Source organism: Ochlerotatus camptorhynchus, unplaced genomic scaffold, assembly GCF_037179485.1.
Source record: "Ochlerotatus camptorhynchus isolate MF236.1 unplaced genomic scaffold, CSIRO-AGI_Acam_v1.1 ptg000105l, whole genome shotgun sequence".
In the NCBI taxonomy this organism is placed as follows: Eukaryota; Metazoa; Arthropoda; class Insecta; order Diptera; family Culicidae; genus Ochlerotatus; species Ochlerotatus camptorhynchus.
The window spans coordinates 2,164,631-2,191,074 of NW_027040595.1; the positions used below are offsets into that span (position 1 = coordinate 2,164,631).

Sequence of the window (26,444 nt, forward strand, 5' to 3'; positions counted from 1 at the left end):
AGTTTCCAGTTGGCAGTTTTCCGCAGTCTCAGTTTAGCACTAATGCATGTTATTCGGATCATCATCGAAATGCAATTTCTAGAGAAGTCTGGTCTGTTTTTAATCAGAACATTACGCAAACGCCATTCACAATATTTTGGGTATTCCCATCAATTTTAAGCGTCTAATTTATCGGCGTCCAGTGCTTCGTGAACCGCATTCACTGCACTCTTCTCAGTTGACTGTTCTGTCATTGTTGACTGGTTCAGTCGGAGCTGTTTGGCCTCCCAGAAAGTTCTGGAGTTGTATTCCTTTTCCCTTCCGTCGACAACATCGCTACGATTCTGCGTTGAAAAGCTCCAATCGATTTATTTTATGTCTGTCTCTAGGCGAATCCATATATTTAGTTTAATTTGTAAACAGTAGGGAGTTTTGTGATACACTTTATTGACACCAAAAAGAACCAAAAGGGGAAATGGATCTAATGTAGGCCTACCAATTTGCTATTTATCAATTATATCTAGATGAACGCGTCAATGATACTTATGGATATTTTAAGTCACTATTGAAAATTTAGTCGATTACTGAATTTATGTATGGGCCCAAATTAGGGGCATTCAGGCCGACATTACATCCATTTCCAAATTGCTACTTGGGTATTTATACTTATTGTTTTCAAAAACAAAAGAAACGATATGGCGTTTCAATGCGTTTGGATGGAATTTAAAAAAAATCGTAGGACGAATTGGGGATGAAAAAGTAGTTTTATATTTTTAACAAAACAATTCTGATTCTTTATCAATTATAACGGTACCACAATTTCTAACGGACATGTCTAGACAATATCGCTCAATTACGGTCCTCATCAAGAATGTCCATTGGTACAATAAACTTATCTAACAATGAACAGACTGCACGATACTAAAGGAATAATTCTCCAAGTAAATTGGCTAAAATGCGCATCCAGCAGGGGAATTTAATTCTTCATTATACTAAATTACTGCGCCAATGTTCGACTAACCATCATACTAACCAACAATCCCATTAGATAAACAGAGCCACCCTATATATGACGACCACAGTAACGTCCATCCTCCAGGCTATTGAACTCATTCAACCGAAATCAATTCAATCAACATAGGAATAAGCCAAGTCCTGATCCCAGGTCGGCGCCGGCTTCTGCCAGAGTTGTAGTTGCTGCGGTAAATTCCCGACATTGAATTGATGATGTTGCTGCTGCTGCTGCTGCCACCGCCTCGGAGGCCAGTAGTTTTTCGCCAGTCTCATCTGATGATGCAGTATCTCAATCAGTAGTAAGCCAATGGACACGACCGCTCCGGTCAGTAGCAAGATAAACGCCGAATAAACACTATCCATACCAACAATCAGATCCGTCGCTGCCATTTTGCGCACACATTTCGGTTTCGGTTCCTGCCAAACGTGTCTCTGGTGGTCCATTATGCCAGCTTCATTCAAGCGTCGTAATCTGAAATTTTAGATCGAACCGTGGTCAAACATAAAACTGTTCGGCGGTGTGAAGGATGGGAAAGGGTGGTTCATAGCAAAGGACCGATATAGCCGAATCACAAAAGAACGAATGCACAATCATACACAGATAGATACACTACACATGCACACCGGAACATGAGTGCACTAACTCTCTCGACTGAAGCGTCACACGTGCTCGGCGCTAGAAAAAAAATCTGTGGTGGAAGAAAGCATAACCGAAGCTATGCGTGGAAAATCTACCGAATATAGCGTCAGCGTTGATCGGTGGCATAGTTGTTGCGTACCTGATCCAGGTTATACAAAGCTAGTTTGTTTGCTGAAATGTGGGAAACGTTATTGAAACAATGATTGAAATCGAGCATAAAAATCGAATGACAACCCGTGAATTCCTAACCCCTCCCCCACCCCATTTGTATCCTGTTGGCTTAGGGTAGGAAAATATGGATAAGCGTGGCTCATAGTATCGAAATTGCTCCATACTGCTCAACCGATTCCAAATCATATCATATTTGCATGCGATCTTATTCTGTACTGACCCTTTAAAGTGTATATGGATAATGGTTAATGGTTCATATCATTCAAGCAGTTTGAATGACGCTTTCTACCACTCAAACTTTGCCGTGCAACAATCGAGTTTGTTTTCCTCTAGAACAAGCCAGCCCACCGTTTTTGAACCGCGGGCCAGACCTTTGAATCCATATCGGCTGTGGGGCCATAAATTTTCATTATGCATTTGAACTGGTTTTACGCGGTACATTTTTAATATTTTTCCAATTACATTATCTGATTTGGGCCGAAGATAATAAAATGGCGTTCTTAATCACATTTATTTTTAGTAAATCCAGAAATATGTACAAACTAAATGAGCTGCCAGAATTAATGCTGATAAAACACATTTCTTCTACCAAGGGGGAGGTCACTCCGCACACCAATCTTGGGTCATCTTTTTTGTCAGTGTGCCGCAGGTGTGCCGATTATGCCGGTCATAGAGCAAGCTGCAATTGTTCGCAGTTAATTTATTTCGAGGTATACCTGTATTTTCATTTTTGACGTAGGACTACGTCTTTCGGGAAGATGGGGGTACAATTTATGAAAAGTGAAAAATGAAATTATGAAAGATTTTGAACGCTAATCACTTAGCTGCCCTAGATCAATTTCGATTATTTTATCACCAATCGATCAGAAACATTTCTACGCATCGATAACAATGCTCTTGACTGTTGATTTTTAACAAGAAACTATTGAAAACGCGGTAAATGTCAAGCATTGTCCAAAAGCTTCTAAATAACTAACAAATCCACCAATTACGTACATGCATGTGCTGCTTCCCCAACACAGTCATCAGAGAATGGTTCCTAGATGAAACAAGTCGAAGTGACATTCGCCTCCGATCTTCGGGCGTGTACGAGTAGGGAGGATGCAACTGCGGAACATTTTGTAGCCAATTCAGCACCACACACCCCCAACGACCACACAAAATGCTGTTTTCTTCCTAGGATTTGTTTTTCGTGCTGAGCACCAATGCTACCCACACCCATGCTTGGCATACACAGTTTTGGTCACGAACTGCTCATTTGCTAATAACTTTGCACACAGTTGACGCAACATAGTTCTTTTTGAAGCAGTAGATAGAATAGAGTGTAAGCTTGTTATAGATATGTAAAGTAAAGTAGATTTTAATGCTAATAGTAAACTGTATTTGTTTAAGCGTTGTAAAAATGAGGTGAGAAATGCTCACTACACATCTCGGAATTTAAGTGTTAAATTGATTAGTGTTGATTCAAATGTTAAGCTTTGCCTAATCTTCGCATATCTATAGTAAACTATGAGCCTAATCTATCAATTACTTTAAAGAAAAATAAATTTCAACCTCTGAGTGAAAAATTATTACCAAATGAGCAGTTGGTGTGTACAACTGTGCATGCCCACACGGACCCTGCCTATCGACCCATCAACTCATGAACTGGGAACCCCGAAGGAAGGCGTGATCAGAGATGTTATACCTCTGAACTTCCCGGCAGGGATTGAACCCAGGCCTGCTGGGACGCTTACCTCTACACCACGGGCGCCGCTGCTCTCTATAGTTGTAATCTTGTAACCAAACTTGGAAGCAGGGGATACTCTATATAAATTCTACTCTAACTATTTTCTGAAATGATCTTGGTGGCCCTGAAAAGGGCCGTTTTGTTACATTGGTGATAAGTTTTAACCTCCGAAACCGTACGTTCCGAATCTACGCTTTAGGCTTAGTTTCGATTCACCCGTTCAACGTTAAACAAGCATCAAGTAAGCAAAGGGAAGCAAAGGCTTGGAAAAGGAGGCGCCAAGCGTCATCGGAAGGTTCTGCGTGAAAACAACCAGGGTGTTCCCAAGCCTGCCATCCGTCGTCTGGCTCGACGTGGTTGTGTCAAGCGTCTCCGGTCTGATCTTCGAGGAAACCCAAGATGTGCTGAAGGTGTTCCTAGAAAATATACGTGATGCCGTCACCTACACTGAACACGCCAAGCGCAAAACCGTCACGGCCATGGATGTCGTCTACGCTCTGAAGCGACTGTACGGTTTCGGAGGTTAAAACTTATCACCAACGTAACAAAACGGCCCTTTTCAGGGCCACCAAGTTCATTTCAGTAAAGAGTTAGAATAGAATTTATATAGAGTAGCCCATGATTCACCCATTCAATTTGTCACTAAATACATCAAAATGATTCAAAAATCAAATAATTTGTTGGGGAAATAAATTATGTTCTATTTGTAGTCTTATCGGTGGGTTAATTTTTAACTGAGAAACCCTCATCGTATGCATTCTCCTGCTGCACGACATCTTCGAAAACGTCCGAACCGTAAAAAATTTCGTAGTCCTATGTCAACAATGCGGTTGTGTCTTGTACACTACCCTCCAATTTTTTTCCGATGGAAATCAAAGCTCGCTTTCGACGATTTCAATCGTGAACAACAGCGTCTCCACGGGCTTATGGCAAGCGTACGATGGCTACCAAAACAACCGTGCCATGCTAGCCACCATCAACCGACTAAAGACAGAAATCTCTCGCATCAACGTCGCTTCTCCGAACTGTTTGTGCGTAGTAACGAGACTTTCGTTGCCGGAGAGCCACTATCTACCTACCAACTGCGTGAAAGAATGCGCCGGAAACCCACCATCAAGCAGCTGCGGAACGAGAGAGACGAAATAATCGACGATCCAGCTTCTATTCAGGATCATATCCTACAATACTTCACCAACCTGCACGCTCGTGAGCAAGTGGACGAAGAAGATGAAGGCAACCCTTTTCACTGCGAATGAGTCATCCCCGAACAAGATGCTGTGAATGAAGCCACCATGAACGAGGTCACAACGACCGGAATTCTTTCTGCTATCCGTACGTCCGCATCGAAAAAATCACCAGGGCTACCTTAAGAGTTCTACCTGCGAACATTCGATGTGATTCATCGAGAACTGAATCTGATATTGAATGAGGCCATCAGATCCAACTTCCCAGCTCAGTTCGTTGATGGAGTGATCGTGTTGGTAAAGAAACTCGGTACAGGGAACACCGCTCGCTCATACAGGCCAATAAGCCTAGTCAATGTGGACTACAAAATTCATTCACGGATCTTGAAGCAGCGGCTTGAAAATTTACTTCGAACTCATGGCGTTCTGTCCGGCTCCCTTCAAGCAACACTTGCAGTAAATACAATGCGAGATTTGTTCAGGCGCTTTGAAAGAAACCAAAACAAGCGTTTGAATGAAACCGAAACAACGGTAATCGATGTCGGTGTAATCAGCAATCACCCTCTGTTTTCTGTATAGTGGCTTCGTATGGAGAATACCATCAAAATTCTTGGTGTGGTTTTCGCCAACTCGGTGAGGCTGATGGTTAAGCTATTGGGACTCGCTTGTGACAAACTTTTCTCGGCAAGTATGGCTGCACTCTTTGCGCACCTTGTCAAAACACCAAAAAGTTACGTTACTGAATATCTTCCTGTCGTCCAAATTGTGCTATATGGCAGCAAACCTCCACTTGACGGCTGCACTCGTGGCAAAGCTGACGGAGTTACCTTTTTCGTTGATTTTTTTCTTCAATTCAAATGCAACAGTTAGTGCGCAGTAAAGAGCATGGCGGCCTCAAGCCACATCTACCAGCGATGAAGTGCAAGGCGCTATTAATTAATCGCCACTTTCACGAGATCAAGTCCCTTCCTAACTATAGTTCCTACCTCAACCAAACAAATCCTCCCCAATCAAATTTAATTACAGCCCTTCCTTGCCTCAACTTAATCCTAAACAATTTTTCAAACTTCTCTTTCCAAATCCGCCAACACCCCTTCGCCGATATCATCCTTCGCTTCTTCGTAGAACGCACGGACAGACCAATAGTGGAGATAGCAAGCCCCGAAATCAACTGGCCTCGTGTGTGGAGTAAAATTGCTACACGGAATCTATTGTCATCGCAGCGTAGTGCGTTGTATATCTGGGTGAACCAAAAGGTCCCGCACCGGCGGCTTTTGAATATTATGAGACGTAGGAACATAGTGAACAGGTGGGGCATAGTGATCATCCCGTGCACCAGCGTGGACTTCCGGCCGTTCGGAACAAATTTATTGGTGGTAGGTAGGGTTGCTTCCACTGACTTGCTTTAAAACAATGGTTTTCTAAATTATGAGATCATCAGATGATATAATGATATGCTGTACTTGTAAGTAACAAGAAAAGGGTGTAAAGGATGTGTTCGACTCATAAAACCTGTCAATTTCGCTTTCAGAGCGTCACAATCGGCGATCTTATGATTCGCGAGCGTTCACTCTGAGTGAGCGCTCACGAATCGTTAAATCACTGATTGTGACGCACTGAAAGCAATTTTGGCAGGTTTTATGTATCAAACACATACTTCACGACCTTTTCTTGTAACTTACAAACAGTGATGGAAAAGTTCGCGAAAACTCACTATGACTCGCGAACTTTTCCCTTGGTGAACTTCGTGAAATATCGCGAACGTTTCCAGCACTGCTTACAAGCACTAATTATCATTATCACATCTAATGTGTTATAATTCGGAAACACAATTTTTTATAGCAAGTGAGTGGAAGTAACCCTGGCTGGTAGGATCAATATCATAATGATGTTGAACCTACTACCAGTTGATTTGTTTCATGCAGCTAGAGATGCAGGGCCAAACTGCGTTCACTATGCTCCTCCTCCCCCTACAGACGGAGAAAATTGCACTCATTGTGCGGCTGCTGTAGAGACCATTCAGCATAAATTCTTTGCTTGCCCTAGAGTACGCCCATGTAACCGCAAGCATTATATCATTGCACATTAACATATTTATATAAGCAAGATTAATGTAAACTTCCTTTAAATCTAGATGTTAAATGCCATTGTTGCAAAAAAACATCTTAATACGCTTTATATCGCCATTTGATGCTACAAATTAATGTTTTCCTGCATTAATTTGGCTAATGCATGTTTAATCTTAAAAGTTGCCCTTGAGCTCAATAAAAAGCTTGATGGAAAAGCTACACTGCATCTTTTATTTTGATTCTATTTTTAGAATTTATAGGTATTGAAGCTTATGGATTGTAGGAAGAAATGGCAAATGCTGCTGAAAAGTGGTAATTTTAGAAGAAAAGTTAAAAAATATCGTAACACAGTGGTTATCAGACCATTCCAAGCAGCAAATCAACCGATTCAGAAAGATATTAATTCCACTATAAACGTACCTGGTCCGGTGTTTAAGTTTCCGGAATATATTCAAGATCAGTCCGATATATCGTCAAATGAAGAATCACCCACATCTCAACCGGAACCCAGCAAAAACAATTACTTTGAAGATGTGTCCATGCTACGTTCAGATTCTGAGAGTTCTAGTGACGAATCATTGAATCAGAGTTGTATTGTACCACCTATGGACTTTGAAAAATCTGAGGAGGAAAAAAAGACCGGGGATCTCCAAACATTTTTGCGGAGCTGGGGTATTGAGCATAATATTCGGCAGCATGCCATGAAACCGTTGTTGCAGAGATTAAATCAACTGGATTCAAAAATACCTACGGATCCACGTCGTCTATTATCAACGCCGCGGAATAAGAAACCTATATCATCTATAGAAGGAGGCCAATACTGGCATCAAGGGATTGGTAAGATGATTAAGATTTTGGTTTTTTAATCATTTGTTCAAAATGTAATCCTATACTATGCCTTTCAGAAATTTGCCTTAGACGGTGCTTCACCAATTTGAACGAATCATGTTCAATTTTGATCAACATCAACATTGATGGACTACCCTTGTTCAATAATGGAACAGATCAAGTGTGGCTAATTTTATTCAATATCCATAGTTTTATGCCAGAAATCGATCCCATGGTCATTGGTGTCTTCCATGGCCGCTCGAAGCCGAAGAAAATCGAACAATTTCTAGAGCCGTTTGCGAGTAAAATCCTTCCAATTTTGGAGAATGGATTGGTAATTAACGGGTTTAAGATGCTTGTGAAAATTCGAGCATTTATTTGTGATTCACCTGCGCGAGCGTTTATAAAAGGTATTATTTTCAATCCCTTAAAAACATTATTTTAGTAACACTTTCTCTTTTATTATAGGGGTAGTGAATTTCAACTCATTACACGGCTGTTTAAAGTGCTGCACAGTTGGTCATCATTCAACTTTATTACGAACTAACATATTTCCCAACACTTCAGCAATTCGTAGAACTGATTCTGGCTTTCGAAAATGGATGTATGAAGGACATTATCAACACTACAAGATTCGGGAAAATGGAAAGTTACTCAAGCAACCAATCATTACTCCGCTGCTAAAGCTACCGATAGATATAGTTGAAGATGTCATAGTATCTGACTCGTTTCATCTACTTCATCTTGGAGTTATGAAGAAACTACTTCTTGCATACCGAGATGGTCACAATGGTCTGGACGCAGCTAAATGGTCGAAAGATGACATCAAATCCATTTCAAAACAACTGGACACAATTCGTTTACCATTAGAAATTCATCGTTCTGTACGTAGCATAGAAACTGTAAACCACTGGAAGGCTTCAGAATGTGCTTCGTTTTTAAACTACATGTATCATCCTTCTGAAACAATTTCTTAAAGAAAGTCATTTCATAAATTTTTCAAATCTTTTCTGCGCGGTAACAATTTGCTCTAGTAGCTATTTCCATCGTTTCCTACCAGTAGCTAAAATATTATTCAAGGATTTCATCACTAACTACCACATACAATTTAATTCAGCCACCAGTAATATCCACAATTTAGCTCATGTTGTAGATGAGGTTCAAAGGTTTGGTGCTCTACCTTCGATTTCATCCTACTCATTTGAAAACCATTTACATCAAATTAAGAAGCTTGTTAGGACAGGGCGATTACCATTATCACAAATCATTAATCGTTTATCTGAGAAAAGTAGTTATAATCCAGATCTGAAAAATAAATCAGTGCCTTATCCTTTCTTGAAAAATCCATTTAAAGAGGACAATAATAAGTATTCCATCATACAATTATCGAAAAACTTCACATTGAAAAATTCGTTTCCGGATAAATGGTTTTTAATGAATGACAAAACGATTGTCGCAATGAATTATGCAGATTCAAATGGAATCAATGGATCAGAGCTATTACGATTTGATAACCTGTTCATGAATCCCTTACCATCAATGAATATTCTTGTTTTTTATTCATCAGACATTACCTGCAAAACCCAGAAGATGTATCCTTTACAGCAAATTCTATGCAAATTAGTTGTTATAGTTGTTAGCAATGAAGTCGTTTTTGTACCTCTTCATCATACTCTTCCATCTACAGAATGTATGTAATTGTTCAAATAGAAGCTCATGTAAACATTGTTTATTTTTCAAAGTAAATGAATTCACAACATATTATTAAAAGAAAAATCATTGGACCAGTTCGAATATGCATTAGAAACAAAATTAAATGCGAGAAGATTCGCATATAAGGTTCTGCCTTGAATGATGACTCCTCTTCTAGGAACTCCTCTTCCATTTCTTGAGATCGTCTTTGGCCCTCATTAAGTTCATTTGGACCGCATTGGGAATCTTCACTAAACTCTCGGTCATTCTCAAGCAAGTCATTTGCATTTTTGACACGCCGATTCCTGGCCACTGGCATACGTAGACGTTTGATTTCTTCAAGTCTTTGCTTCGAATTTCGAATACATTGTTTGAGAAATTTGTGGCAAGCCTTCAAAGTAAACATTTCATCAGCGTGGAAAACAACTTGAAAAAAACAGATCGATAAATCTGTCATGTTTCGAAAATGCAATCTTCATTCGCGGGTTTCCATTTGCATCTTTGCTCTTGCTAACCCCTGTCCACGACACTTCACGTAGAAATCTACGATCCACAAAGTAATCAATTAGCTGTAAGCACACAGTTTGACCGTTTCCCGTAAAACGGTGCTTTCCATGGATTTTTGACAATGATTTGATCACGTTTTCAACAAATCATTCGTCCATGCATCTCTGCTCCAATGCTTCAAGCTCAGTAACCTTCCTGACGGGATTTAAAGCAAACTTTTTCACCTCAGTTTGATCGTCCTCCGCATTTTTGTGACCACGTTCATGAGAAGCAATAACATCAAGTTTAGCGTTGGCTTGAGAAAGCATAAGCATTACCTGATTCAACTGGTTTTCCATGCTAACATTACGTTGGTCTTCCTTCTCAGCAATAACATTAAGCTTTGCATTAACTTGAGAAAGAGTGACTATTGCCTGACTCATCTGTTTTTCCAAGCTCTGCAGTCTACCAGACAACGATCCTGACAAAAGGTTTGCGGTTGATTCAGCAACTATAGACTTGGAAAGGTTCTGTGAATAATCCAGCAACGGAGTTGCGTGAAGTGTACCATGGTTGGTCATCACGGAAGAATCCAGCATAGAAGCAGTAGGAGCATCATTGATTAGAGCTGATGTTGATAGAAAATCATTCATTTGCACTGAATTTTCTCTGGATGTAGATGCTGGGGCATCTGCTGTTTGGTTGAGAATCTCCGAAAACAACTTTGCAGCTCCTGTGTCAAATTGAGTAGGTTTCTGTGGTACAAATTCATCCGTATCAAAGTACATCTCCATCAGCTTTTGTTCCTTTTGTGCCTATAATGAAAACCAGGTGATTAGTAACATAAGAAAGATGTTTTTTGGTTGCTTACATTCTTATACGTATCGATTCCCGAACGTTTTATTTTGCATCGGAATGCCGCGAGCGATGTTCTGTCAATCCCAACCGTTGGGTTTTTTTTTTTTTGCCTTTTCCAATAAACGATAACCTGCTGCTTTCACTGGCCAATAGCACAAATCACCTCCGTCGGATGCAGTCAACTTATCAGGAATACCTTTATTCCAGCCATTTTTGGTGACCCAGTTAGAGGGCAAAACGCAAAGGTATGTTTCCTCCTCATCAAACGAACATTGAACAACCGAATACTTATTTTGAGTCATGCTGAAATGGAGGCATCATTGTTGAATCTTTAACTTGATAGTTTAGCTATAGTTTTACCTGAAGATTTGCGTTCTAATAGTCGTTTATATCAGAAAACTGAAAAAAAAAGTACAGCACACAAAGTTGGGCTCTTGTTTTGTTTTTTTTTTCATTGAATGTCAAAATTCAACAGTGCTTCCGGAAACTTTTTTTTTATTCATATTTTTGTGCAGGGGTGCCAAGTCTTCAATTAGTGCAATGTTACTATATAATGCAAATAAAGAGTATTATAATGCTACCATAGCGTGAAAATAGAGCAATAAACCTTTCTCTTCATTTGAGAAGAAGACATGCCGAATATCAAGTTCATTTATAGCTAAGGGTGTAGGATACTGGTTATAAAGGCAGATGACCGTAATCAACCTGGGTTCAATTCCAGCCAGAGGAAAGATTATCAACAGAATTTAGTAATTATAAAAATATATATAAAAATGTAATAGGAATATAAGCAACTAAACAAAAACTAAAAACAAGAGTTATTTATGCTTCATGACGAATTAAAATAAATTTTAAACATTTTATAATATATTTTTTTTTTAAATCCTTTAAATCAACATTCTTAATGTATTGTGGCGTTAATATTCAATATTAAAAACACTTCTATCGATAAAGTAGACACTTGCTTTATATCTACATTAATTATGGCAATATAGTGCTTACCTGACAGATCTCAAATGAGTCTAATAATCGCCCTTTTCCACTTTATACTAACATTACAAAAACATTTAAAGTCTTGTGGCATTTAATCAATATCGTCATAAGAAGATATAAAGCTGAATTAAAATAGGGATATAATGCGTCGTGGTTACTTGGGCGTGTAGCATTTGAATAACTTCAGCAAAAACTGATGACGTTAACTGGCAGACGACGATCCTTCAAGTGCGAAGAACTTCTACGACCTTCATTAGAAAGGATATCTGTGACTACGAGAACAGCAATTCTGAAGATCTTATTTATATACATCACCTTCATTGAAAAATGTAATGATAGGATAGATGTAGATATAGATGCATTGAATTTAAATATTGAAGTCGGAGTTTAATTTATTATAAACATAATTTTTGTTTTTTGTTTGACGAATAAACGTACTTTTAATAAAAAAAAGTTGGAGGGTGGTGTACAAGACACAACCCTCAGTGTTCACTCGGCTGTCGACAAAAGCAGACCACTCTCGATGTGTGCTACGCGATTGTCTGTTTTCTCGGCAGCAACCATTGTGTGGTCCTCCTCATTGTTCTTCATCAGCAGTTCTTTCGGTCGATGCGTCGTCGACTTTGGAAAGCAACCGTTTCGTGATGAGTGTGTGAGTGCTGACCACGTTTTGCGTCCATTGCTGCAATGGACGCGCTCTGACCCTCGTTGGCGTACAACAGTTTGCCATACAATGAAACTACTGGAAGCGGCTCCAGTTCTGATGGAGGAGGCTTTTTGGATAGTGGAAGATAAAGTGTTTATTGTGTTGTACCTTTTGACTATATTTTTAAGATGTATTGTATAGTGACCAAGAATCATCGGCTCTGTTAAGTTAATTCGGTTGAGCCTTATCAAATAAATTAATGAACAAAAAAAAAAAAAAGACACAACCGCATTGTTGACATAGGACTACGAAATTTTTTACGGTTCGGACGTTTTCGAAGATGTCGCGCAGCAGGAGAATGCATACGATTAGGGTTTCTCAGTTAATGAAAGTGAAACGGAAAAAAATTAACCCACCGATAAGACTACAAATAAAACATAATTTATTTCCCTAACAAATTATTTGATTTTTGAATCATTTTGATGTATTTAGTGACAAATTGAATGGGTGAATCATGGGCTACTCTATATAAATTCTATTCTAACTCTTTACTGAAATGAACTTGGTGGCCCTGAAAAGGGCCGTTTTGTTACGTTGGTGATAAGTTTTAACCTCCGAAACCGTACAGTCGCTTCAGAGCGTAGACGACATCCATGGCCGTGACGGTTTTGCGCTTGGCGTGTTCAGTGTAGGTGACGGCATCACGCATATTTTCTAGGAACACCTTCAGCACATCTTGGGTTTCCTCGAAGATCAGACCGGAGACGCTTGACACAACCACGTCGAGCCAGACGACGGATGGCAGGCTTGGGAACACCCTGGTTGTTTTCACGCAGAACCTTCCGATGACGCTTGGCGCCTCCTTTTCCAAGCCTTTGCTTCCCTTTGCTTACTTGGTGCTTGTTTAACGTTGAACGGGTGAATCGAAACTAAGCCTAAAGCGTAGATTCGGAACGTACGGTTTCGGAGGTTAAAACTTATCACCAATGTAACAAAACGGCCCTTTTCAGGGCCACCAAGTTCATTTCAGAAAAGAGTTAGAGTAGAATTTATATAGAGTATCCCCTGCTTCCAAGTTTGGTTACAAGATTACAACTCTAGAGAGCAGCGGCGCCCGTGGTGTAGTGGTAAGCGTCCCAGCAGGCCTGGGTTCAATCCCAGTCAACGCTGCCGGGAAGTTCAGAGGCATAACATCTCTGATCACGCCTTCCTTCGGGGTTCCCGGTTCATGAGTTGATGGGTCGATAGGTAGGGTCCGTGTGAGCATGCACAGCTGTACACACCAACTGCTCATTTGGTAATAACTTTTCACTCAGATGTTGAAATTTATTTTTCTTTAAAGTAATTGATAGATTAGGCTCATAGTTTACTATAGATATGCGAAGATTAGGTAAAGCTTAACATTTGAATCAACACTAATCAATTTAACACTTAAATTCCGAGATGTGTAGTGAGCATTTCTCACCTCATTTTTACAACGCTAAAATAAATACAGTTTACTATTAGCATTAAAATCTACTTTATTTTACATATCTTTAACAAGCTTACACTCTATTCTATCTACTGCTTCAAAAAGAACTATGTTGCGTCAACTGTGTGCAAAGTTATTAGCAAATGAGCAGTTCATGACCAAAACTGTGTATGCCAAGCATGGGTGTGGGTAGCATTGGTGCTCCGCACGGAAAACAAATCCAAGGAAAAAAAACAGCATTTTGTGTGGTCGTTGGGGGTGTGTGGTTCTGAATTGGCTACAAAATGTTCTGCAATTGCATCCTCCCTACTCGTACACGCCCGAAGATCGGAGGCGAATGTCACTTCGACTTGTTTCATCTAGGAACCATTCTCTGATGACTGTGTTGGGGAAGCAGCACATGCATGTACGTAATTGGTGGATTTGTTAGTTATTTAGAAGCTTTTGGACAATGCTTGACATTTACCACTTTTTCAATAGTTTTTTGTTAAAAATCAACAGTCAAGAACATTGTTATCGATGCGTAGAAATGTTTCTGATCGATTGGTGATAAAATAATTGAAATTGGTCCAGGGGCAGCTGAGTTATTAACGTTCAAAATCGTTCATAATTTCATTTTTCACTTTTCATAAATTGTACCCCTATATTCCCGAAAGACGTAGTCCTACGTCAAAAATTGTATGATTGTGTGGCAAGTACAATCATACTTCCGGGGAAGTCAAGATTTTTTTCAAAACGAAAAATACCTAGACGAACTAAGGCACCTTCAGCATGGTCTTGCTTTGTAGCTGCGTCTTTACCGACTGAGCTAAGGGAGGCCCCGATCGACGGTTGCATACAATATTTGTAATAATCCATTAAATGGCTCATAACTTTACATGATCTATACCGTAATATTGTATGATATATGACACTCTATTTATGTTCATCATATCGATTATAAATAACCACTACTTTTTCGAACTGTGATAGTCACTAGAAACATTCTCTAATTTTCCTGGCCTACACCAAACTGCGTAGTGCGAATGCAGATAACAAAAAAAAACCTCCCATGCCGAAAGCAAACAAAAAACTGCCGAAGACGACAAAAACTACGCACATGAATGAATTCAACCACCACACTAAAAGCAGGAAAAACCAGCACTCACTCACCCGTACGTTATGACATCCCGGTAGGGTGAATTTTTCTGCACGATCGCCACCATCCACTGGCTCGACTTGGGAAACATGTCGATTTCGGCCAGTTCGCAGACTTCCCGCTCGCTGAAGGTTTCCCGTATGATTTTGTAGCCAGCCGAAATGGCCACGTGAAATGCGTTCCCGCCCATCTTCACCAGCCCGAGGCCGTCAGCTGCGTTCGAAAAATGCGACTCGTTTTGACCGGTTTTCGGGTTGAGGAAGCTTATCCGGGTTCGAAATAGTTCCAGCGAGTCCTCGTCGGTAGTTCGCTGTGTGATATAAGGTAGAATGTATTCATAATTTTACGGGAATTAGAGGAGCTTACCACGAAGTAATCCCTACTGTACGGGATGTCTTCGATGCCCAGAGAGAGGCGACTATCGATGAGGTTCCGCAACGTGCGGATGTTTTTCGGTGGTTCCATTAGCAGAGAACCGACGATGCTTGCCGAATAGTATTGGAACATGAGATAGCCGAAGATCAGGATAAACATGGAGGTGCATTTTCCGGATGCAAGCCGAGGAATCTCGGACAGACCTGATGAAATGAAAATAATCGATTCTTATTGAGAGTCATCATAGCCACCGAAATTTTACCAAAATAAAACTTTATCTGCTCGGAAATACAGTTTCAAATGCATGGTTCATTTTTTTCCCATAAAATCCATCCAAGAAAAGCCAAATCAAAAACCTTCCATACACTGCAAACTTCCATCGGGAAAGTTCAAATCGTTCCGGTGCAGCTTAAATTCTTACCACATCATTCGATAAATTCTTTACTTCCAATTCAATTTCCATTTGTTTGCCAACGCTCTTCCATATTTTGTTTCACTTGTTCCCTCTGCATAGGACTAGCCAATTGCTGTAGTGGGACCGCCTCTACTATCGGAGAGAAAAAAAAAAAGAATGTGAAAAAGACCGCTTCCACCAAACTGGCACCGACCGGAACCGGAAATCCACTTTTCCGAATCTTACTACAGTTTTCCTCAGCAGCCGGTTTGCCGCTTTTCTTGCGAGCAGAGCTCAATCGCCAACCGCCAAAAGATTGCTGCAACTGCAACTGATTGCCTGACTGACGAGACCGAGAGAGAGAGCGAGAAGAGGATACAAAGGAGAAACTTTTTTTTGCGAACAATTTTCGACAATTGAGTTGGGTGAAAGTTTAAGTAAGTTGCTACGGAATTGGCATCACTTCAGGAAGAAGTACAGTGCGGGTAATTTGGTAAGTTAATGGCGAATTCGATTGCTCTTGGTGGAGCGGAGTCGTGGTTTTATTGGTTGCAGTCGTCAGAAGAAGTTGAATGTACGTTGTGTTGCACCGTGTTTCAGACATTCTGTAAATATTGAATGTGCGTGAAAAGTATTTTGGTTCAAATGTCAAACCATTAATTCGTGAATAGTGAATATGATTTAGTGAATAATGGCAGTATGCGTCAATCAAAATCACGGATACTTAAACGGTTTAATGATGAAATTTGAAAGTGAGATGATGCATCTTTGACGTCGTTTGGGAATATGCTAAGGTGCAAACAATGCCTGTGGTGGTAGGAAGTCGTGGTAAGTCGGTTAGTACTTAGCTATAACCAGAGAAATAAAACGTGTGTTCTAGCCTAGCTTAGCTTAGCTTAAAGCCTCAGACTGACTGCATATAAAAAAATATTTGCTACTCCGTGATTGGTGAGAACCAGACAAATAAAATGTATGTTCTATGTGAAAAAAATCTAAATGAATCCACCTATGGTGACATCCGACCCTTCATACTTATTCAAAGTCACAAAAAAACAATCCCTCGAGTTGTCGCTCTTAAATGTCGCCTTCCATAGCACCCACCTTAGTCAGCGAGTCCGCTTTCTCATTGCCCGGGATAGCTAAGGGTGATATGATATGTGAGCTGTTTGATAAAGCACTCAGTGACGATCGTATTTCGTTCAGGAAATACGTCGAGTGCTTCATCGACCTCATTGAACGCATAGCCTCCAGAGAACTTAGACTACCGAAAAATTTAAATACTGATCAGGGGGAAGTGAGAAACGCATACAATATAGCTGCTAGTTCCGAAACGTATATCGAACATGGTTTTTGAAGCTGATATTTATTTATTTATTTATTTATTTATTTATTTCTTCATCAACAGGCTTCTTGGCCCGAATGATGGATAAGCTGTTGCCAATGAATTTAATTAATATACATTAAAACTACACATATGTTTCAAATTATCTAAAAACATTAAGAAATCTAGCACGTAGCAAGTCACGTGAAACGTTAAAATCAAATTGACTGGCAACCCGGTTGAAAACTCTCTGTATCCCAGTAATGGCACTGTTCATTCCGTAATTGGTGCGGTGAGGTTGAGGTCGTAGCATCGCATTGTTCCGTAGAGATCTTGGTCGCACATACAAGTTGATTCGTCGTAGGATTTCAGGACAATCAACTCGACCCAGCAAGACATCAGAAACAAGCATAGCCTTAGCAAAGACTCTTCGTGTACTAAGTGTATTCAGACGAATTAACTGACATCGGTGCTCGAAGTTTGGGAGACGAAATGGATCCCGCCATGGTAGTCGACGAAGTGCGAATCGAACAAACCGCCGTTGCACAGATTCTAATCTCTCAATTCCATTTTGGAAGTGAGGGCTCCAAACAGTCGAATAGTACTAATGCACAGTAGAGTGCCTTTAGACAGTAAATGCCCATGAACTCTTTTGTTAACCCGGAAGATAAACCCTAGAGGCTTTCACGCGATATTGACAAAATTGTTCGTCACATAGTCACTGACAGACTTGATCCTCAAAAAAACCTTCATCAAAATCTCATTCATTTTTTCGTCAATGACAAAGATTCACCTGGTAACAAATCGTGTAATTTAGTACATTCTGTGTCACATTATTGTTATCCAAGTAGTTCAGGACGTAGATGCTTATTCACTAAAATGGCTCCATGTAGTTGTTTTGCTCAAGTCATTTAATTTCGTTACAAATTTAGTTAATATAAAAATCTACACATGTTCGTCACTGAAAGCATTGTCATTGACAATTGACATAGTCTGCCTTGACTATGACTGTTAGCTCAAATGAGTTACCAAAGCAGAATTGTCAATATCACCGTGTACTGTCGAGATTTTGCAGCACTGCCAGTGGTACTCCAGAAAATGAATAATCGTGGAGTTTTGGATCTTTCAGTCGAGAAAACGTAATAACTGAGTATTTTGCAGGATTTACGGTCATACGATTCATTTGGCACCAATAAGCGAATGCATCAAGTTGTTGTTGTAGAAACTCAGAACGAATCTTGAAATATAGCTTGAAGTCATCAGGAAACGAAAGCCTTGGTCCATCCAGCACTTCATTGACATCGTTGAAGTATAAAAGGAAGATGAGTGGGTCTGCGGAATCCCTGACGTGATTGGAAACGAAGCTGAAGTGGATTCGCCGATGACTACTTGCGAGTGACAACCTTTCAAGTAGGACTGGAACCAATCCAAAAGAGTTCCATGAATTCCAAGCTTTTCAAGCTTCGCTACAGCAATTTGATGGTTGACCTTATCGAATGCTGCGGATAAGTTCAAATATAGTACATCCGTTTGTGCTCGTTCAAGCATACTGTCGGTTACGTAAGTGGTGAGACATAAAAGGTTTGACGCGGTTGAACGACCGGGAATGAAACCATGCTTGTCTGGGCTTAAAAATTGCTTGCAATGAGAGAAAAATTGGTCCATCACAACAAGCTCAAAGAGTTTGGAAACAGCGCACAACGAGGATATTCCGCGATAATTATCAACATTCTTCCTATCGCCGTTTTTGTGTACAGGGAACATGTATGCACGTTTCCAGCAGGACGGAAACACTTCGGATGAAAGCGACAAGCTGATCACTTGAAGTGGCTCGAGCAAGCTGTCAATGCAGTTTTTCAAAAACACCGACGGAATTCCATTGGGACCTAAGTACGTTGACACTTTTAGTTTACGTGCAGCTGCCATAATCGCATCATTGTTGACAGTGACTTCAGGCATAGCTAGCTCTGACGGCTGTGTGTTACTAGATGCTGGTGATATCTACCTATCGGAGGCAAACATGTCACATATGGCTTGTGGTTCAGAGGCTACGGTCCCATTCCACTTCATTGAAGAAGGCAGGTCACACTCGTTACGTTGCTGTTTTACATAATCCCACAAAGATTGTGGGTGGGATTTAAGTCGTCGTTGTAAGCCCGTCTGATATCGAATATAACATCTCTTGCTAACGCGTTTATAGATTATGTTCAGCTTCACGTAGTGGTCACGCAGCGATACACTCTTGTTTTTTCGAAAATCTTCTTAGGGCGGCTCTCTTTTGTCTTTTCAGCCTTCGGAGTTCGGGAGTGAGCCATGGGGTACGACCAACGGCTACCGTCTTCTTGGGAACATGTCGGTCGATCGCATATGAAAGAATATGACAGAATGTCTGTGCAGCTATGTTCACATTGGTTCCGTCAAGAATGTTCTCCCAGTCTAGCGTCTCAAGAAGAAGAATGATGCTGTAATAGTCTGCATTCCTGAAATCGTAAATGACAGGAGATGGATTGACAGTGTCTTCCTTTACATTTCTTCTCTCGATATTGAGATGCAACGGTGGATGATGAGGTACGAACTTCACCATCGGCGCTGGGGCTACCGTTATCGATGGGGCATTGCCACAGGAGCTGATATGAGGCGCTATGAAGAACATTGAATACACCAAAACCAGTGGACGCATTTATTGTGAACCCATCAGTGAAAAATCTCTTCTCGGCATTGGCGTGGCGGTTTTTGTTCGCGAAGATGGATGGTACAATCAGGGGGAAATGGGGCTCTGGTATTCCTTGAATTGTCTCCCTCATTGTGAGATCGAATCTTACGGAAGAACACCTGATATCGTGGGATACTTCATTGGTATTGAACGAGGAGGGGCTGATTTCCAGAGTCATGTACTCGTACTACAAGCTCATAAATCGTGTTTGCGGATTTCGCTCAAGCAGCTTCGCAAAATTCTAGTAAGTACTTCCAGACTCATTGTATGCGTCGATTGCATACAACCTAGTACGATTCGAATACAACGATATTTAATCCGTTGCAGCTTCAAGATGTACCATACTCCAAAACCGAGAGAATGGTGGTTTTGTAAAATGTTATCAGATCTTCCGGATGGGCTCCCACGAAGTTCCGGTGATACAACGAAGAAAATTGATTCTTTGTTGGCATCTCTGACTCAGATACGCAACGTGTTTTCCCCAAGTGCATTTGGAATCGAACCAGACACCCAAATACTTGAAAGATATGATGTGATTCATTGTTTTACCCATGAGTTGAAGCTGCGACTGTGCTCGATAAAGCTTCCTAGAAAAAAACAACCATATCAGTTTTCTCCTGAGCGAATTCGATACCCAGATTCATTGCTCATGTACATAGACAAATTGTTCAAGGTATCTTGCAATGGTCCTTGCAGGTGCGGTGCTTTTGGCTCAACAACGGAGACCATGCCGTCATCTGCAAGCTGCGTTAGCGTGCAATTTTCGGCAAGACAATCGTCAATGTCTTTGACATAGAAGTTGTTCAGAATGGGACTTAGACATGAGCCCTGAGGAAGGCCCATGTAGCTAATTCGTGAAATTGCCGAGTTGCTATGAGAGAAGCTCATTTGTTTCTCGGACAAAAAAAAATGTACAATAAATTATTGATAATTGGTGAAATCCCACTGGTATGGAGTTTGTCCGAAAGGATGTCGATACAAGCAGAATCAAAAGCCCCTTTAATGTCCAAGAAAACTGAACCCATTTGCTGTTTTTCAGCGTAGGCTAATTGCATTGCAGTTGATAGCCATGCAAGGCAGTCGTTCGTCCCTTTGCCCCTTCGAAATCCAAATTGCGTATCTGAGAGTAAGCTATTCGCCTCGACCAACTTGTCCAGACGAAAAAAATCATTTTCTGAATGGCAATAACTATCACTTGTCTCAAATCGTTCGGAACAACGTTGTGCTCCAGAAATGTATTGAACAAGTTCAACAAGCGCCTCTTAGCGACGTCTGGGAGATTCTTGAGCAAGTTGAACTTGATTCGATCAATTTCTGGAGCTAAGTTGTTGCATGAAAGAAGAGCAATTGAGAATTCAACCATCGAAAACGGGGAGTCCATGTAATTATTTTCCACCGACGTATAGCGAGTGTTGTTTCGGACCGGAACCGACTGTTCGAGTACTCCTTGTCCTCGTTGACCGAGGATGGCGCGTTACGCATTCTCCTGCCAACATTCCAGAGCGTTTTCATGGAAGTTTCTCGCGTTAACCTTGCGACAAACCGACGCCATTGGCCGCGTTTTTTGGCCTTGATCAAGCTCTTGAATTTTTCTTCCAGCGCCGTGTAGGGTTAACTACCCCATTTCCGACATATTAAGCACAACCCGCACTTAGTCTTTCTTAATCTAGCACAGCTTAGCACCAAACGAAATGTTATTATTACTGATGCATGTACCGTAAGATTTGATAAAGAAAAACCAATCGTTGAGATATTGTCAAAAGTCTAACACTGCTTCTTGACGCCATACTCGGCCTACGAATTCTAAACTCGGCCTAACGCATTGAAACGCCAATTCACTTCGGCCTATCGGATGAAGACAAAAATTGATTCGGTCGGAGCGCTTCTTTTGTTTTTGGGAATAATGGGTGCAAACCTTCATATCACACGTTTTCATTGACTTCGTTCCGTAGCTTATTAACTAAAGTATCATACCAAATGCATAATTTACTAGTTAACTAAGAAATTATATAATTTATTTGAAGTTTTCTGCTCGATAGACCCAAAATGGGCGATTAGGCTGAAGTAGTTCTCTACCCTACCGCTCAAAGTATTCGATGGAACTGTGCTTACGAAGTTATTTAAACGCGGCGGACTTCTCATTATTCGCGTCGGTGCATTCCTTGTCCCACCACATAGTGGGAGGACGTTTACGAATGGAAGCACCAGGAACTGGCTTAGTTTGTGCTTGAAGCGCGTAATCCAAGATGAGGCACTATAAGAAGTAGTACTCATCAAGAGAAGAGAAAACGTCGACCGGTTCAAAGCCGCCACGGACCGCGTTCGCGTATTTTTCCCAATCGATGTTTCTCGTGAGATCGTATGCGATGTTCATTGGACGTTGTGAAGATGAGCCATTAGAGATCGACACTTTTATGGGCAAATGATCACTACCATAGGGCTCTTGGATTACCTCCCACAAGCTATCCAATGATAGTGAGTTCGAACAAAGCGACAAATCCAATCTGCTCTCTTTTGCTGGAGGTTTGGCTATTCGTGTTACTTCTCCGGTGCTTAAAACAGTCATGTTAAAATTGTCGCATAGGTCATAGATGATGGTTGAGCGATTGTCAACGTACAGCTCGCCCCAGCCTGTACCGTGGGATTTAAAATCGCCTAAGATCAACCGCGGCACAGGTAACACTGAGCAGATATCCGATAAAGCTCGATGAGAAACAGCCGTTCTCGGAGGGATGTATAGCGAGGCAATACTGAGGCTTTTACCTTGAATATTCACCTGGCATGCGACAATTTCAACAACCGACACTGCAGGAAGGTCAATTCTGTAAAACGAGTGACGTTTGTCGATCCCCAAGAGTACACCCCCATAGGAGTCTACACGATCGATTCGGACAATGTTAAAGCTGTGAAGAGAAAAATCGATGTCTGGAGAAAGCCATATTTCGCAGAGAGCAAAAGCATCACAACTCAGGTTGCTTAGCAAGAATTTAAATACGTCTAGTTTCGAAAAAATGCTTCTACGATACCATTGTATCGTTTTTAAGAAAATTATCCATCGAAGGATACGATCGAAGCAAGGAGGGGCCACTTGGAAGCTAGTTGCTTCAGAAGAGGTTTCACGATTGGAAGCATCATATCAATGATGTTCCTTAGAGAGTCAGAGATGTTAAGCAAATCGAGAATGCTGTCCACTAAATATTCCAGAAAACGTGAACATGGCGCTACGCTGTTCTGACTGTGAAACTGGGACATCTGTAGTTTTAGATGTTTCCGGAAGCTGCGGAAATGCTTTGTCGTAATCAACAGGCTTGAAACCCGGTGGAGTGGGTTTCGGGACATTTCCATGACCTTTTGATTTATCCAAGGGGGCTTGTGAGTCAGTTCTAGTTGTGTTTTAAGTTTTCTTCAAACCATTCCTGACATGCTTCCTAGAAGGTCCTTGGAAAACAAAATGACTTCCGTCATTGCCCCCGACATCAGTGTCGTCCTCATCAACCGTGAGAAGGTTGAAAGGATTATTGTCGTTTTTTTTCCGGAGTGATTCTGGGCAGAGGATTAAAAGTCTTCAAGATCTCTGCAAAGGAATACTGAGAGCAAGCCTTCAGAGACCGTTTAAGTTTTCCCCCCTGTTGCTTGTACTTAGGGTAATCTGCGAGAGGATGCGGAGATTCCAAACAATAAACACATTTGGGAGGAGTACTACAAGTACCCTCCGCATGCTTCTCGCCGCACAGATCGCAGCGTGGCTTGTTGCCGCAGAAGGCAGCGGTGTGGTCTAATTGCTTACACTTTGTGCAGTTCATCACCCTCGGTACAAACAACCACACAGGAAGTCGAACCTGACGTAATCTGGCAGTGCCGATCCGGAAAAGGTCACCCGAAACGAGTCTGATAGCAAGTAGGTTTTTTTTTTTCGTTCCATCCAATTTTTACTTCAGGAAGGGTGGGGTTCTTGAAGACACCAACCCCTCTCTTCAGGAAGTCGTCGCTGGTCATACTCGACTCGGTGACCACTCAATCGATTTCCACGTCGTGACATGGGATATAAACTCGATACTCTAACGTAAAGAGCTCACAGGAAACAATCTCGTTCGCCTGCTTACGACTAGCAACAGTGACGCTCAGTTTGTCTGGCCGCACCTTGAAAACGTGGGTCATGGACGAGAAACGATTGAAAAGATTCTTTTCGATCCGGTTAACATTTCTTTTTGTTTGGGCCGGAAGAAAACAACCCATGGACCTTTCGAGGCATCTGGGTATGCCTTGTAGCGGGGGGCAGCTTGTGTTAGTTTTACAGAGATAGGCGGTGTTGGTGGAGACGGAATAGTCGCTGTTGGGGGTAACGGGTTAGGTGGAATGAACGTTGTTGTTCAGTACGATGAGCAGTTCCGGATGCCTGTCGTAGGACTCAATTAGCAGCCCCCGAACGTGTTTGTATTGTGTGGCAAGTTTCTGGCAGTCTAGTCCTTTACGCGGCAGCATCAACTTTCCAACCGTGCGGACACTATGCAGCAGCAGCTTGTTGCTTGCATCGGCACTATCATCCGACGCCCATCGATTAATTCGTTGGGACTTCTCTTCACGTGTGATATCGGTTATCCATTTGATCGTCAGTCGCTCTTGTACTCCAACAATTATTATTATTATTATTTAGCTTTATTAAGGAGGCTTTCAGCCTTGGGCTGGTTCGCCTCCAATACTCCAACAATACCCAGCCGGTCAGCCAGGTTTTTCTCCAACAACGTAACGGAAGCACCTTTGTCGAGGTAACACCAACACCATGATCGACTATGCGATGGAAACTAAGGATTTTAAATTGGCCACAAAATCGATTAACGTACCTCATTCTAGTACTACACTGAATTTGTTTTGATTTGCTATGAAAGTTTGACAGATAAAATTAGGGGTTCGTGGATTTTTCTATGTTTCGAGGGGTGCATCGATTAGCTTGGGACCGAAGAGAGTACCAGAGCTGAGCCAAAAAGTTGAGCACGTTTCTTCGGCATTTTCTGGTCTTAGAGTTACCTCTATAGTAAAACCGCACCAGAAGCATCCGGAACATGACAGAACAGTTGGACCGGATATGAGCACTCATTCTCACAGTGTTTCCCACGGGGTGCATCAGCGAATTGTGGAGCTTCTTGCAATCACCGATGTTACAGCAAATCTTGACATTGCACGGACCACCATGATCATTGAGACACACGCGTCAAAGTTTTTCGTGGGTTACCAGCTTCAGTCGGTTCTCATACAACAGATTTTTTTAACTTTATTAGACGATGACGAAGACGATGTTCTGTGCTATCACACAAATTGCACAGCTTCAACCTCTTCAGGTCGATTAGTCTGGCGCCCGAACTTTTTACTGCGCTGTGGTAGTGCAACGCATCTTTCTCCATCGGCTTCTACACGAGCTTGAACTCCATGTCAAAATTTGCATCGCAGGCGTCCTCGACTGTCTCCATAAAAAAAAGTCCGTCAGCGTTCGCAACGCTCGTTCTCTTGTACCGGACCCATTCGCACTTCTCACGATCCGGAAGCTTGAAGACCAGTCTTTTGATCAGAAGCGAGTTGATGAGATGTTGACGAAGTTCAGCGACCTCCAGATGTCCGCAGAGCTGCTCCACTGTATTCCCAAAAGAAATGAAGCTCCTAATTTTGCCTGGCTTTGCCTGGCTTTGGAGGCTCTAACTGGTTAACTTTATCCATTAAATTCTGGAGCAGTTGTTCCGGAGGACCGTAGTGCCGATGCAGCTTCTCGATGACCCTTGGAAATGACTTGGGAAGAAGCAGTTGACCGGACACCAGCTCAAGAGCATCGCCTTCGAGGGATTCCTGCAGTCGCATTAACTTCTCGTGGTCCATGTAGTCACAAGCTTTGTTCGACGTCTTGTAGACCACGTAGAACAATGGCCATTGTGCTGGTTTGCCACAAAACTTAGGGAGTTTGGCTGTCAACCCATTTCTCGCGGCCAGCTGAGCCTTTGTCGGTCTGACTTACTTCTGCTCCAGCCCGTTTTGGCTTCTTTCATCTTTTTACGGATGTTTCGGAATGTTCGAGAATTGACGCTAGGCTGGTCAGACTCATCGGTAGGCTTCTTTGTGCTGCCTTTGGTACTCCTGAGCGTCGAGCTGACAGGCTTCGTTTTGGCAGTACCATTTTTTCGGCTTCAGTCCCTCCGTTAGACCAAGCAGCGAGAGTGAAAGCAGCTTGCGCGACCGTCGGAACCGACCATTTCTTCGTCACTAGTTTTTTAGCTACGGGAGTGTGGTGTTTTCGAAGAATAGATACCGAAAACACATTCGATCTTGCATTGTTTGAGCGGGGTGGGAGTGAATGTGAATGTAAAAACTGTCTTTCGACCATAGAGAGTGGAAGATCGCAGCATCCGTGGATCCAGGAAATTGAGCGCTTATTACCTTTGTTGGATTCCTGGTCATGCCGGAATCAGCGGCAGGCTTGCTTCCACTCACTTGCTATAAAAACATGATTTTCTGAATTTTGAAATCATTAGCTGTTATAATCCTATTTTGTTCTTGTTAGATGCAAGAAGAGGTTGAAAGGCAAGTGTTTGACACATGAAACTTGTCAAGTTCGCTTTAAGATAGTCACAATCAGCAATTTTACGAGTCGCGAGCGCTCACTCTGAGTGAACGCTGACGAATCATAAGATCGCTTTATGAGTCAAACACTTGCCTTCCAACCACTTTTTGTATCTAACAAGTACAAAATATCATTATAT

The 26,444-nt window shown here is 41.5% G+C and overlaps 2 protein-coding genes across 2 annotated transcripts in view; one reads left to right on the forward strand and one right to left on the reverse strand.

The window, feature by feature from the left end:
• Positions 1-1,107: 1,107 nt before the first annotated feature.
• The window catches only part of Ir64a (Ionotropic receptor 64a), a 68,842-nt gene continuing 43,505 nt past the window's right edge, over positions 1,108-26,444 (reverse strand). Inside the window, exons 7-9 of the mRNA XM_065219446.1 lie at positions 15,265-15,476; positions 14,913-15,208; positions 1,108-1,465 (exon numbers count right to left, since the gene is read on the reverse strand). Of these exons, the coding sequence (XP_065075518.1) occupies positions 1,108-1,465; positions 14,913-15,208; positions 15,265-15,476 (866 nt within the window). The remainder of the gene's footprint in view (positions 1,466-14,912; positions 15,209-15,264; positions 15,477-26,444) is intronic.
• LOC135699230 (uncharacterized) lies at positions 7,392-9,875 on the forward strand. Its single transcript, XM_065219435.1, has 4 exons — positions 7,392-7,623; positions 7,692-8,024; positions 8,083-8,330; positions 9,846-9,875. Exons 1-4 carry the CDS (start codon positions 7,392-7,394, stop codon positions 9,873-9,875), a joined length of 843 nt encoding a protein of 280 aa, XP_065075507.1.

Excerpts from the sequence above, each read along its gene's own strand:
- LOC135699230 (XM_065219435.1), top strand. The coding sequence starts at position 7,392 with ATGGACTTTGAAAAATCTGAGGAGGAAAAAAAGACCGGGGATCTCCAA. Across the intron at positions 8,025-8,082 it reads TGCGCGAGCGTTTATAAAAG|GGGTAGTGAATTTCAACTCA; the intron begins GTATTATTTTCA and ends CTTTTATTATAG. Across the intron at positions 8,331-9,845 it reads ATATAGTTGAAGATGTCATA|AAATCTACGATCCACAAAGT; the intron begins GTATCTGACTCG and ends CACTTCACGTAG.